Source organism: Lygodium microphyllum, chromosome 18, assembly GCF_053477565.2.
Source record: "Lygodium microphyllum isolate KBCC chromosome 18, Lygodium_microphyllum_v1.1.10, whole genome shotgun sequence".
Lineage (NCBI taxonomy): Eukaryota > Viridiplantae > Streptophyta > Polypodiopsida > Schizaeales > Lygodiaceae > Lygodium > Lygodium microphyllum.
The window spans coordinates 107,854,114-107,868,743 of NC_141152.1; the positions used below are offsets into that span (position 1 = coordinate 107,854,114).

The 14,630-nt window shown below is 39.9% G+C and overlaps 1 protein-coding gene across 1 annotated transcript; it reads left to right on the top strand.

Moving 5' to 3' along the window:
• The first annotated feature begins 319 nt into the window (after positions 1-319).
• LOC148021241 (uncharacterized) lies at positions 320-9,555 on the top strand. Its single transcript, XM_087698227.1, has 3 exons — positions 320-560; positions 5,935-6,003; positions 7,528-9,555. The coding sequence occupies exons 1-3, from the start codon at positions 320-322 to the stop codon at positions 9,138-9,140; spliced, it is 1,923 nt and encodes a 640-aa protein (XP_087554353.1). The 3' UTR covers positions 9,141-9,555.
• Positions 9,556-14,630: the final 5,075 nt, after the last annotated feature.

The window sequence follows — 14,630 nt, forward strand, 5'->3', positions numbered from 1 at the left end:
ACTTAAGCCACGTAATCACGACTATTTAATATGAGAGAGTTACCGAGACTCGAGAGTGAGTTGGACATGTGGCCTAATTAAATTTTCATATTTTTCCATGTACATAAGCTGATATTTTGATAATGCGTCTCACGCTATGTGTACAATGCCTAAGAAGCCTCTTGCGCACTTGTTCATTGTTGGCTAATACTAATCTATGTTTTGACAAAATAATATTAATATTATTCCCCCCCCCCCCCCCCCCCCCGTGATAGGACAAAAAATATTATATAACACTCTCAATGGAAGAGGTGTTTGTGGAGGAAGGACGAGTGTGGGCATGGGGCGTGCATACGTGGAGGGTATAATTCAAGGCATGAGAGAAGTAGTCAAGGTCAAAGGTGGAGCAATCGGGGGGGAGGGAAGAGAGGGGGAAGCCATCCCAAAGGTGCTTGCCGGCACAGAGGTCCACGAAACCGTTGTGGGAGGTGGAGAGCTGGGTGCCGCAGAAGGCTACGACAACGGCGGGGTGGCACCCCGCATCGGGGATGGGGACATGGCAACAGCTGTACTACAGGAGGGCATGTGAGCAGCCGGCCCCCTCAACCCAATCCCGAGCTGGTGGTCCCTCTCAGACCAAGTCCCACCCCTTCGGCCTAGCCTCGACGGCACGCATGCCCTCCTGTACAGCCGCTGCCCTATCCCCGATGCAGGGTGCCGCCCCACTGTCATCGTAGCCTTCTGTGGCACCCAACTCTCTACCTCTCTTGACGGCTTCGTGGACCTCTATCCCGGCAAGCACCTCTGGGACGGCTTCCCCCTCTCTTCCCTCCCTCCCCCCCCCCCCCCCCCCAACTACTCCGCCTTCGACCTCGACTACTTCTCCCAAGCCTTGCATTATACCCTCCAAGTACGCACGCCCACACTCATCCTACCTCCACAAACACCTCTTCCATCGAGAGTACTGCAGATAAAATATATTATTTTGTCATATTGCGGGGGGGATAATAATAATCTTATTTTTTCAAAATATATACTAGTATTAGTCAACAACGAACAAGTGTGTAGGAAGCTTCTTAAGCATTGTACACACAGTGTGAGACACATTATCAAAATATCAGCTTATGTACATGGAAAAATATGAAATTTTAATTAGGCCACATGTCGAACTCACTCTCGAGTCTCGGGTAACTCTCTCATAAGTAGTTGTGATTACGTAGCTTAAGTTTTTGGATCTATATTTAAGGTCAATGTACACTACCATTGTCACCATATGCTTTCCTTAGCTTTTTGACAATCTATATTGGAATCTTATATTGAAAAGATGAAGAAGCGAATTGGATCACAAAAAAATATTATATTCATGGACCAACATACAAGCATTTGTCATTAGCAAATAAGCATCACAGATACTTCAACCCTGTAGGTATACTATTTCCAAATTCAAGACAACAACCAGTTCACTATTTCTAGCCTGCAAATAAGCTCCAAAACTGAGCATTTAACACTCCAATATCATGCCCATGTATACATAACTATTGCTACAACACTTGCCAAGCATCTAGGATGATTGTCTGCATCATTCTTAAGCCTTTCTTGATCAAAAAATGCCCTATTTTAGTTCTAAAAATTCCATGGCAGATTTCAACTTGCATTCTAGACATATTTCAGCCTGCTATTACCATTTAAATCTGAGTGTTGAACTCTTCAAAGGCATGCCAAAATACATGAGAGTAAAGGCATATGCATTGCCAAGCATCAGTAGACATCAGTAGAGGTCAATATAGCTCCCAATGAGTTGCAACCAAGTACATGTATGATGTCTTGTATGATTAACAATAGACCTGCTCTGTTTTCTAGCCAATGTTTGATTCAAATATCCCACAAACGAGTTGAGAACTAAGATACCGATGCTATGAAGCTTTCTTCAATCCCTGACAAGTTGTCTATGGTTGTCAATGTCTGAGTTGGAGCAAGAGAACATGACCAGCAAACTAGCACAATATGTGCAGGTTACGGTTTTTTACCTTGCTGCTATTTTATTCCTCAATGCTCATGCAATAGAGCTCATTCATGCAGAGAACCCCTTTAGGAAGCCTCAATAGGTTGTGAACTGATAAACCATAAGAAACATACTTTCCAACTAATCTAATGGATGCCAACACATGAACCTCTATAGGTCACAGTGCAACTCTTGATTTCAAGCTCCAGCTCTTGCAATGCCAATGCCAAGCCTTCAAGCTTCAGGCTTTGATACAATGTTCAAGATTCAAAGGGAGAGAGAGACAAAGACATGGAGCTATAACAAAGAGTCATGAACTCTCATTATTCTCTTCTTCTCATTATTTCATAATGCTTACTAAAGTCTAATCTCACATAACTGAAAACACACTAGATCACTAACTGGCCATACCACTAACTGTGGGTTGAGTCTAACCAACTTAGTTATTACAACACACATGTAGAGTTGATAGCTAGGACGATAGATGTCTAGATAAGGTCAGTCATGTCGATGATATTGATCACGAACTTGATTCTCAACAAGTGTAGCTCTTGAAATGAACCAAGGTCTTTTCAGAATCGCTAACATGGTCTGCAACAAACTCTCTACACCCATGAGCACACAACTCATCATTCCTCTCATCCACTGAACATCCCTTTATCATAACATCATCCAAGAAGGGGATAGTAAGCTGTAGAATAAAACTACTAAGCACCTTCATTGTGTTCATCATGTATGCAACTGAGTTAATCATACCCCATGGTAAAGTACACATCCGTACTAATCCTAAGGGTGTCTTCATTATCGTGATGTCTCTACTTTCAATAGGCAGTTGAAACTTATCATAGCTAAAGTATAAGTCACCCAAAAAATAAATTGCTCTACTTGAGAAAGCCCCTACAAATTTGTCTACTACTGGACTTGCACTCACATTTCTTATTGTCACTTTATTAACAAGACACATATCTTGAATTAACCTTAATGCTCCATTTTTTTAAGGTACAATAAACTGGCAATTAGAGTATGGAGCTAAAGATGGTTCTAGTATCTTCATGTGTATCTTCTTATTCAAGAGTTTTATCAACTTACACAAATAAGCTCTAGGTATCGTAACGGACCTCAAATTCCGTGGCACATGTGGCACTATGAAAATCACCATTGGAGGCACAATACCGAAGTCTACACAGTCTATTTCAATAGATTCAAATGCAAATGCGTTCCCACGTTTTGCTAACATCCGCATGAAGCATTCCCTTTCTATAGGCAAGGGAAATGCATCTCCACCAACTTTTAATTCCTTCAATGTTTCAATTGTAAATTTATGCACTCTATTCTTTGGATCATGCAAGCTTGGCGGCCTTAACACTTGCTCATACATACTCTCACTATCTAGCGAAAATGGTAAAGCGATTGGCTTAACTTTCTTATCAACTATTTTGTATTTTATTTCTACAATCGCATCAATCCATTCTTTTACTTGTAACCCTTCTTGCTAAGAAAATAGTGATATAGTTTCATACATCTCCAAAGAACACACTGAAAGCACCTTGTTTTTAGCCTCATTTTTAACATGTACATATGTTGAAATTTCAACCACGGTACTAGTAAATTCATTCCCTCAAATAGCCCCGTAATGCAATTATCTACAACCAAAATCTCATACCTATTTAGCTCTTTTTCATCCCTCATAACATATTTATTTTCAACTCTATTCATGCTCTCAATTCTCTTAAATAAGAGCAAGAGCTTTCTACAAACAGTACTGCCATAGCCTCCCCTTATGGCAATGCCATCTCAAAACCCTTGAACTCTTTGATATTTGACAACAGAGGATAATCTTTGAGCATATCCCAATTGCGTGGATGATTGACACTCACTGTCAGAACTTGAACTGCCTTCCTTCCATCTCTACTCCTTACACAAGCATATGATGATCCATCATGAAGCACTTGAATCCTAGTTTGGACAATCTATGGCTACCCTAAAATCACTAGATAATTACTAGTATCCTGCACAAAGAACTGCTGATCATCTTGAACATCCCCTATGACAACTCGAACATTCGACAACATAGCATATAAATCCCTAGATGAGTTATTTGTAGCCCTCATTCTCCATCGAAGATCTACATCAATCGGTCAACCACCATGTTCATACAAGCTTTGTGATATGACATTGATCTCCGGCCCATGGTCCAATAATGCAACACATGGAGTTTTCCACTCAACAATCTTTACTATAGTCTTTGTCGTAGCCCTTGCTAAGTATGTATGAGAATAATGGCTACTAGGAATAAAGCAAGCATCATCATCATCATGTGTTTGGTGTTGCATAACCTGTCTTTGAGTAGTGTTATTTATTAGGACATTTTTAGCCAACATTTCCTATTTTTCACCTATAATTAACCCATTTGCAGCTTTAGCCCACTTGCAAACTGCAATGGGATTATTAGCAAACTCTATATGAATTCCCTGAAAATCCAAATTTTCATCAACAGACAACAAAACCTGAGTGGTTTCTTTTTAAGATTCTCTCCTCAAGCACCTTCTTTATGTTTGTGGTAGTTTTTATATCAGATTGCAATTTATAGCTAGGCTTCTTGCATTTCTTTTTCTCATATTGCATCTTTTCCTATACTACATCTTCCGTGACATGCTTGGGATTGGTTTTTTCAAAAGCCTTCTATTGCTCCCATTTACTTAGTGTCATCCATTTTGAAGTACCTGTAGGCTCATCTTCTCTCTCTCTCTCTCAACAACAACAACAATATTTTGCACTTTATCCAAGTACATATATGCTATAAAGGAATCTACTAGAGCATCCCAACCTGTTCTACTATGTATGTTTTGCCGAGTACATGATAGACTAGCCATAGATGTTTTTTCCTTTTCTAGAGGATCTAAAGCTCATGACCATACATTAGATTTCGAAATAGCAAAAACCTCGGCAGGGACTTTATCTGTAAGACGAAAGTAGATACAACGAGTGTTGAAATTGCATTCTTGATAGCCAAATCTTTTACTAATTTCTACATACCTCCCTTTCCAAAATTTAAGGCAAGAGGCATAATCGTTTCTCGTGCATGAATTTTATTATTTTCCTAATAAATTATCTTACAATCCAAAGCTTCAAGATACAACTCATAGTCTCGTTGCTCATGCTACGAGCTATCACACCACATACACCATCTGACAAAGCCCTCACTAGGTGCCTTAGAACCTGTTGAATGATTAGATTTTGCAAGTTCTGCATACTTAAGATACAAGTTGCACAAAGCTTTGTCATCTCCTCAATAACATCATATCTAGATGAAGGAATGCCATCAAATTTCTGCAACTCTACAACCACACCATACAAAGCCTTGATAATTTCCTTTTCCCTTTTATGCATGCTATAAGTTTGCACAAACTCTCTGGCAAATATTTAGAAGGGAGGGCTCCCCCATGTGAGCATTCAAGTATGTGCGACTTATCTTAGGGAGACAACAAAGCCCGAGCTACGCACAATTGTTGTAGATGTCAAGCTCACATCTTCTCACTCGAGCATTTCTTTCAAGCCATTCGAATCTAGATGGGTTACACAATGTTTGTGGAAAACGGTGAATGAGCAAAGGGAGAAAATTAAGTAGTTCTGGTAATTATTATCAAATTTGTGCAAGGTTTTAGGATATGATAAGTAAAAGCAGTGAGAAATAATGATTTTTTTTTTGGGTTTTGGGAAAATGCCCTTCAAAATAAAGATTGGATGAGGTAGCATCCAAAAGGTGTGAGTGTATGTGAAAAGTGGTGAATTGGTTTTTTTTTTAAAAAATAAATTTGGGTAAACTTTTTTCCGTCTATTTTTGCAAATAGATAGAATGGAAAGTGGTGGAAAAAAATATTGCGTAACCGTGATTGGAAGGGGGTAACTAAGTTTCAGTTTTTAAAATGGCTTTTATATTTGTTATTTTTTAGGCATTAGAAATGTACGAATTGCCGCCCCCATCCTTTCGACCCTCCTCTCCGGCACAGGACACAGGACAGGTTAGCATTTCATTGCTATGCCACGCTCTCATGATTCTATCCCATTGTCTGTACAATTAACCATTCTCTGATTTGCTCTGATGATCGTCTAACATTTCTTGCATTTTTGAACGCTCATGATAGTTGGAAGTGCTTGCATTATTGATTTCATCTGTGGCAGATTCACTCAGGAGAGGTTTTCAATCTACACTCAGACTATAGGTTGAGGATTTTTAAACCATCGTTACCATATTGTTTATATCTTGTCTTTATCAGCATTATCTTCATTATCATTAGCATCTTTCTCAAATTTATCATCTATTCATCATGGTGCCAATTGCTGTGGATTTGTCACCATCATCATCTGATTATCTTATCATAGTCACTCATTGTTATCAGCGTCATTATCATCATCATTGGCATCATTTTCAATTTTACATCCATTATTTATGATGACAAGTTGGTGCCTTTTTTCTCCCATTGCCTCTAGCATCTTTATCAAGCCCTGCTTACCATATCAGGGGCACCAGCAACCTTCGCATTTAACATGAAAAGGGATGATGCTATTGTCAGTATCTTAGGACTTAAGAACACCTTAGGCTCCCAAGCCTGTGCACCAGTAGGTATGATGATCAAATCAGTTGTTTTGATATTAACAAGCTATGATGCCCATAATGAATAGAAATCCTGTGTAGTGCTTCCCCTGTACTAACCTCGCATAGAGTTGTGTGCACAGTCCAGTTGGTATTCAGTAGTATGGACCCTCCAAGGCACGTACTTATAATTGCAATCTGTCATGAGTTACTCAAATGTAAAATCCATCTGACCTCCATAAAAATATTAGCATGTCGAATTTCTAGACATTTGGGCTTCTTAAAAGGCCATCTTTCATGCAAAATGTATTTTTTTAAGTGGTTCTTCTAAGGTCATTTTTCATATGAGATGCTTTGAGTTTCCATCAACACAATTTAAACTTACTGCATTGAAACACATTCCTCAAAGTTGGATAACATGCTTTCAAGTACCAAGTCTACATCAATCTTGAATTAGGGTGTTTACACTTTTGGTACACCTATTCTGCAGTAGATGAATGGCTTCTAGTGATTGTTCATAAATCTTGAAATAGGGTATTTACACTTTTGGTACACCTATTCTGCAGTAGATGAATGGCTTCCAGTGATTGCTCATCTGGCACTCTTTGCCTGTTTCTGAATCCTGACTGCTGACTCCAGAGGCTGAAATGGCTTAGTTTGTACAAGCTTTAGGTCCAACCCAGCAGAGGAAATTCCTCCATTTGAGTTTTCAGGATTGCATGGTGCTTCCCAATCTCTTTGGGGGTTGAAAAAGGGAGCCATGATAGCAATACAAACTTGAGTGCATTCTCTCCCGTGTGTTTGACCCCTTAGTTTAAAGTTGACTTTATGTAATATGCTTGTATACATTTGAAGTGGTTGAATCATAGAAGATTCTACAGATTGCTGGCTAATGTCAATGAGTCAGAGTTAAAAACTTTTGCACACACATAATGTATATCCACTTGTGCAGGCCACACATGGAAAAGCCTGCAAAATGATGTAGGCCAGTGTTTAGCCATGGACATCCGATGTTTCAATGATATGGAAGTTGAAAAGCAGTTGAGGATGATCCAGGCAGTTGGTCTGATAGAAAAGCCTCAGGAACAGGTTCTGAATGTACATCATGCAGTGGAAGAAAGAGAAATGCTAGGGTTGGGCCTTGGGGTCGGGAAAAATGTATCTGCTGATGGAAGTTTGACATTGGCCCTTGCCCAAGATCCAGAAAGTGGGAATTCAATGGGGTGGGAGATGACTCCCACCCTTTGTATGAAAGAAGATATAAATGTTGCTGATCACTTGACATCAAATATGTCAGGAGTTGTAGAATGTGACATTCGAAATGAAAAGGGTGGATTAAGTAGTTGCAAACACGAACAGAGCATGATCGAAGAAGTTGCAGTTGATGGTAAGAACCAGTCACAGGTTTGGCAGGAGGAAAGTATGGAAGGGATACAGATAGTTGAGGAAAACAGACCACCAGAGGCTGTCATGGTAGAGGAGAAAAACAGATGGGAGCAGAAAGTCATAAGCAGCAAAGAGCAGGATTGGTACAAACACGACTGTGCAACTGGGAGCAGTGTTGAAGAGCAGAAAGATGGCAAGGATCGGTACAAACACAACTGCGTAGCTGGGAGCAATGTTGAAGAGCAGAAAGAGGCAAAGGTAGCTTTGAAAGCTGACCATTGTAGCTGGCAAATCTCGTATCGGGAGTGTCAAAGGAACATTGCCACTGGAAAATCTACAACAGTGTTCGACGGGTGTGGTGAATTTATGCCACCTGGTGGGACTGGCATGGATAATAATACTCTCAATTGTGCCGCTTGTGGTTGCCATCGAAGCTTTCATCGTCGTGCTATGGTGTATGGAGTTTCAGAGAATGGATCAAGAGAAGCCAGAGAAATTATAGAGGCATTTTCTAGTGTACATGAGATAGTGTGCACAATCAGAGCTGGGGCAGGAAGAGCACTGTCACTTCTTGCTCAAGACCAACAAAAGTTCAAGGTCAAAGATTATTCATCTCCTGACCAGGCTGTATTTGTTAAGAGCTGTATTGAAGCGCTTGGACAGAATGCCAAGGCCATGCTTGCTATTGTCGACTGTTTGACTTCTTTTCAGCGATCACTGGCAGCAGCTAATTGTGTGCAACAGACAGGAAGTCTCCAACAATGCCTTCCAGCGTTAGCACCTTCTGAGGAGATCCCAAAAATGGAACCTAAGGTGGGTGCACCTTCATCAATCTATACATCTGAGATGTGCATGCCAGTACCCTTTTTCCCCTCGAAGCTTGGTTGGCAAGATGGTGCATTGTGCGCCATGGAAAGGGCCATGTCAGAAACTAGTCTGAGTGGGCAGAGGAGGAAAAGGAAGAGGACAAGATTCACTTTTGATCAGTTGAGGAAATTGAATGACTTTGCAACAAGGACAGGATGGACACTGGCTGGAGTTAGTAAAGAAGAAGTAGATGCATTATGTGCAGATGTGGGAATAGAATCAGTGACATTGAAATACTGGATTCATAATACAAGGCAAAAGTCAAGAAAGAAGCTAGACATTGATACGAAGTCACCCATCAGGACACCTTGAAGCTCACAAAAATGTTATCGGTGTGAGTGAAAAACCTCGTGAAGATGAAAGTGCAGGGAGAGATTTGCTGCTTTTCTCATCAGAACAGTCTGCAGTCTCCAGTTTTAAAGCTGCTCTCCTGTAATGGTTTCACTGATTTGTTCTTTCAACTTTGTGCTTGAGTCTTCTCCCAAGCAGCACACAAAAGATGCTTTGGTTTTCCTGTGGGCTGCATGTTCTGTTGAATGTGTAATCCTCATGACCATGGGGACTGTTTGTAAAATTTAGCCTTGCTGTAACTTGCCAGATCCAATGAACTAATATTCTTATTTGTGAACCCTCTTAGTGTTGGAAAACATGATTATGACAGACATGTTACAGGTCCTCACCAAGTTACCATATGTAGTAATACTGGATTCTTGCAAAACAATTAAACTGGGACATCACAATTAACAAGCTTTTCATTTCTATCCTTTGGTGCAGTTTTCTCATTTATTCTGTCCAGAATCACCTTTAATCACAGGTTAAAGTATGATGTCTGGTGATTCCTACACAGCAGTGTTCTGCAAGACCAATTTTGATTTTGTATAAGCCCTCTCAACATACCGGCATACATTGCCAAGCCTGTGGGATAAGCTTCACTAACAACCCAAATCCTTGATTTGTGAGCTTGGAAGGGTGCAGGGCCGTTAAACAAAAACGCCACCTTTAACACAAGCTCAATAAAAGTGAGAGCAACATTTAATCTGCTCTTCTCATTCCTGACACATGGAAGACTTTGAGCTGATTTCGTGCTTCCTTAGATGTGGCACGTCTCCTTGCTTAAATTTCCCTTTTAAAATCAATTACTTGATTGATAAGTGTAAATTGTAGTAGGTATTGTAGCCGGTACACTCATAATTGGTTTAATGGAAATATATTTTTATGGGGCTTATTCCAGATTGAGATCATTCCTTTGATAAGAAACAATATTGAAAATCTTTTTTACCACCTGAAATACCCCAAATGTAGGTTATTGTCATCCACATCTAGCAATATGGTTCAAGGTCCGAGGTTATCAAGGTTTGCCATCTGCAACAGAGTGCCTATGAGATGAAATTCAAATTGTTTAAGAAGCCAATAAGAGATCATGAAAAAGTCTTCTGTAAAAACTAGCATGCAGATCTGGGAGAATTTACAACTTGAAGTAAACTGAAAGGGAGTCAACATAAAATTGGTTTCTGATTATTGAACAGGACAGCAAGACCTTGATTAACTCATTATATCGGATTCCTCCAAATATACATCTATGTCAATGGTTACAGATGATGACCACCCAAGCAGTGAATCCATGTATCTTCTTCCTTTCTCACAGGACAGGAAGTCCTTGTCCTGGAGAGCAAATAATGAACATTGTAGCTATTTAGCCCTTGCTAATTATCACTTGGCTTTACAAGAAACAAAGAAATTCCTACTCGCATCGACCCCAAGCTAATGCACCGGGAAATGCGAGGATGGAGTACCTCCTATACAATCACACCACCAAAGACAATCTGTGTCTTCACTTGGAATCACATCACCAAAGTTGATGTCAGTAATAGTATAGTCATCTAGCCAGTGGTATTGCCACAGACTTGGACAAACAATTTTGTAAGGACTAAGGCAAGTATGCATCAGCTTACTTGGGATTATGGTCAAACCTAAGGTCAGATCTACAGTTTTATATTCATATCATAGGGTTCAAGCCTTGGAGGTGACATGATCGGGGTGTTGTGGTGTTTGTGGTCTTAAACTTACTAAGATGACTGCCATTACAGTTGTAGTCAGTTTGTGGTTGCATCTAACACTAGTTGTTCTAGGGATCTGCAAGGATTCATTGATTCAGCAGAGCTCTTGCTCAAGCAGACATGTGTCCTTGGAGATGCCTTGGATCAAATAGTAGAAAACGCCTATACTGACCAGGATCTGGTATACTCTTTTCTATTGCTCATCAGACATGTCACTCTTTGGACTCCCATACGCACGACAAGACAGACATCATCAATTTATGGTTCTTCATTATAGTACAAAATGAACAAGTGTGAAATGTATATGTAGTTTCCAGTTTGCATGTCAAGTATTTTAGAACGGTAGCATCAATGTCAACATAGAAAAAACTTGTTCCAGTCTGTGACAGGACTCACATCAGGCATAATAAAATGAATTGTACTACTTCAGGCTAGGTTGCATGCCGGCTGTTCTAAGGATTGTGGGTCCTTGCATTGGCCGATGTAGGATCTAAGGATTGTAGGTCCTCTCTCAGCCGAGGCGGCTCTTGCTCAGAATTCGAGGATGTGGTATTTGTGAATGGTGGTTCTCAGACGATTGTATAAAACGATTTGCCTGTCCGCTTGGAGATGCATTTCAGCATAATACACAAAGTCAATTCATCACCACTTGATATGCTCTTTCTTAATGCCCGGCCGTTCTCTGCCACTTTGACAGTAACTCCTAATGACCTTTTGTAACCTGATTAACTGGCTTTTAATTGGGCAAACACTGTTTCTCTGCCATTCTGGATGTGATTAATCAATGCATTTGCAGAAAGAAGCTGCCAATGTTTTAATCCTTCATTATGAGAATTCCCAACTATGTGGCATTTCTATAATGTGTTTTCTCAACCATGGGACATTTACATCGTTCATGCTATTTGCATCGTTCATGCTAGAACAAATGAATCATTCGTGTGAATGTACAAAATCAACTCTCATACTGCAAAAGAGAATATCAAAACCATTGCTGGACCCACGTATATGTAGTGAACTTTTATGTAAAAACTTATGTAGTGAATCAGTTTTAGCGAAGCAATACAAACCGTTTTGTCATTGCCAGTCTGATTCCATAGAATGCTCTCTTGCAAGCTTGCTACTCTCTCCTCTAGACTCACTGTGTGGCCATGGAGTGGAGGACCTCTTCTCTGTTGCTTGTTTGCATTGAACGAGGACAAGCAGACCTTAAGCTCGAAAGGCGAGAGGAGGCAGGATGACCGAGGTCTGTTGAAGAAGGTGGCTCCACAGGACCCTGTGACAAGACGAGGGAGCGAGGGAGGGGGGGAGGGAAGGCTCGAATTCTTCGAACCTTTTCTGCTTGTTTCTACACGATAGATCTGGATTCGTACCATATAGCTTTCTTGATTTGCTAACAATGAGATTAAAGCCTCATTAGTATCGCTTGCTTCAATCATTAACTAGGCGCTCCACGCCTAGACTCGCCCCGGTGCGGGCGCGATTTTTGCGGGCGGCGGGGGGCGGGTGCTAGACGCGTGGCACCCACCCCCGCGTTCTCTTTTTCTTCTTGTGGGGGAGGTGGGGGGCTGCCACATGGCACCCGCCCCCCACCTCTCGTTAACTAATAGTATAGATGTGTCAAGTATTTGCATTATTTCTTCTTGAATTGGTTTTCTTCTTGCATTCCTTCCGGTTCTCAGAAAGGAGTTATATATAATTTTCGAGCCAATCAAAGGTTTACAAAAGACGTGTCGTATCTTTTACATATATTCTTTAAATAGACACATATTAGACACATATGCTCATAGAGAGAAAATGTTATATGTAACACATATGATCGTATTATTAACATATGATCATATGCATATTATATTAATAAAACATATTTTATGATATTATATTAATAACATATCAAATAGTGTATTATGAAAAATATATTGTTATACGTTACTAATATGTTTTATTCATTAGAGTATATAATAAGTATCGTCATTTTATTAACATATTATTATATAATTTTTATATTATTTGCATGTGTTGTCGATAAGTTGTTGTACACTACATAGAGAGAGAGAGAGAGAGAGAGAGAGAGAGAGAGAGAGAGAGAGAGAGAAGAAATGTGTGTGTGTGAACCTTAAAATATAAATTGCTTTAACTATTATAAGAGTAGTACAAAACACGAGCCATTTTCCTAATGGTTTGAGACACGTAGCGCCTAATGATAATATTATAGCAAAGTTTCTCCCAGTGGCTTTCTCTCTACACAATAGTTGCACTTCACTCTTCTCTATGACTACATATAAGTTAGGCTTATTAAAAAGCCTTAGTCACATATTCCTTTCAAAAGAAGGGTGACTGAGAGCTGGATTTTGGGACCCGTTTTTGAAGCATTTGAGCCCATTCTTGGAGTAGAAAAGTGGTCAGGGGAGGCGTCAAGGACCAAATTTTCATACAAAAGTGAACGGTGGCAAATGGTAGAGCTAGAGATTTCCAAAGTGGATTTCAGTGCCAGGAATCCAACGCAAGTCTCCCTTTGTCGATCAGAGGTTGTTTGACCCTCAATTTAATCCCTGCAAGGTTTAGTGCTCTAAAGTAGCTATGTGATTTGGGAGTTGAAAAGTGCACGATGGGGTCAACGGTAATAGATTTCGATGTCACGGAGCATCGGATCGCAATTCTGAGTTTGTTTGCCCCTCCAAACATGCCGAAAACCCTCACGGAGCAGTGTGAAAGTGGTTTTTTCAAAGTGGGCATTTAATAAGTGACATGAAATGAAAGTACATAAACCCGCGACTACGTGGTTTTAAGAAAAATGGTCAATTTTGGGGTTTTGTTGTGTTTACGGGGTTCGTGTGGATTAAAAAATGGTATAAAATTATTTCTCAATACACATGATCAGTCCAAACTAGAAAATAAGAAAATATCATACTTTATACATATAAATAAAGAAAAATAAAAAATAAAAAAGTTTTTTACATTCGAAAAATAAGATTTATGTATGTGGATGTGTGACATGGTTGGAGCATGAGGGATGAGCCTCAATTCCCAGCCTTATCTTTGTGTTAAAGTGAAGTCTTTATTACTTTTATAAGAAAAAATACATTAAAAAATACTTCCTACACCTATCAACCCATGCATAACCTAAGTGATATGGAGAAGGAGGGGTTTTGAGGGTGACTGATTGCTTATAAGATTCTAAATTCTGATCTTTTGTTGATGCATGGCATATAGGACGCTATGGTTTAAGTTTAAGAGGGTCTAGCACCACGAGAATGCTCCGTGCTGATGTGTAGATTAAAATCATTGAAAGAAATGTATTTGTACCTCACAGTGTTGATTTCTAAATGATAAAATGATTGAGCACTATGGTTTATATGCAATTGCATCGCACGCAACTCATGGTATCATTATTGGATGCATTGCAATTGTATTTATGCATTTGACCTACGTTGAGTATGTGAGATATTTTAAGATGTAGGTTTAGACAATTGGTTTCCTTGAGGACTATTTAGTGAGGAAAATATCTATATCTCCTAGAATGCTTGAAAACAAGAGTGGAGTTTGTGGCGTACATGTTATTTGTGTTAGTCGCATCGAGAGGCCAATCCTCGAGGTGTAGGAGAGCCGTAGTGGGACCGTGGCATTCAACCGAGGGGTGCCTCCTCTGTCTGTGCTTACATGGTGTTTTACACCGATATGTGTAGGGACTCCCTCTAAGGAGTGTGGGGAAGGCTTAACTATTGGATTACAATCCAAAACAAACACG

Excerpts from the sequence above, each read along its gene's own strand:
- LOC148021241 (XM_087698227.1), top strand. The coding sequence starts at position 320 with ATGGGGCGTGCATACGTGGAGGGTATAATTCAAGGCATGAGAGAAGTA. Across the intron at positions 561-5,934 it reads AACAGCTGTACTACAGGAGG|GCATTAGAAATGTACGAATT; the intron begins GCATGTGAGCAG and ends GTTATTTTTTAG. Across the intron at positions 6,004-7,527 it reads CGGCACAGGACACAGGACAG|GCCACACATGGAAAAGCCTG; the intron begins GTTAGCATTTCA and ends CCACTTGTGCAG.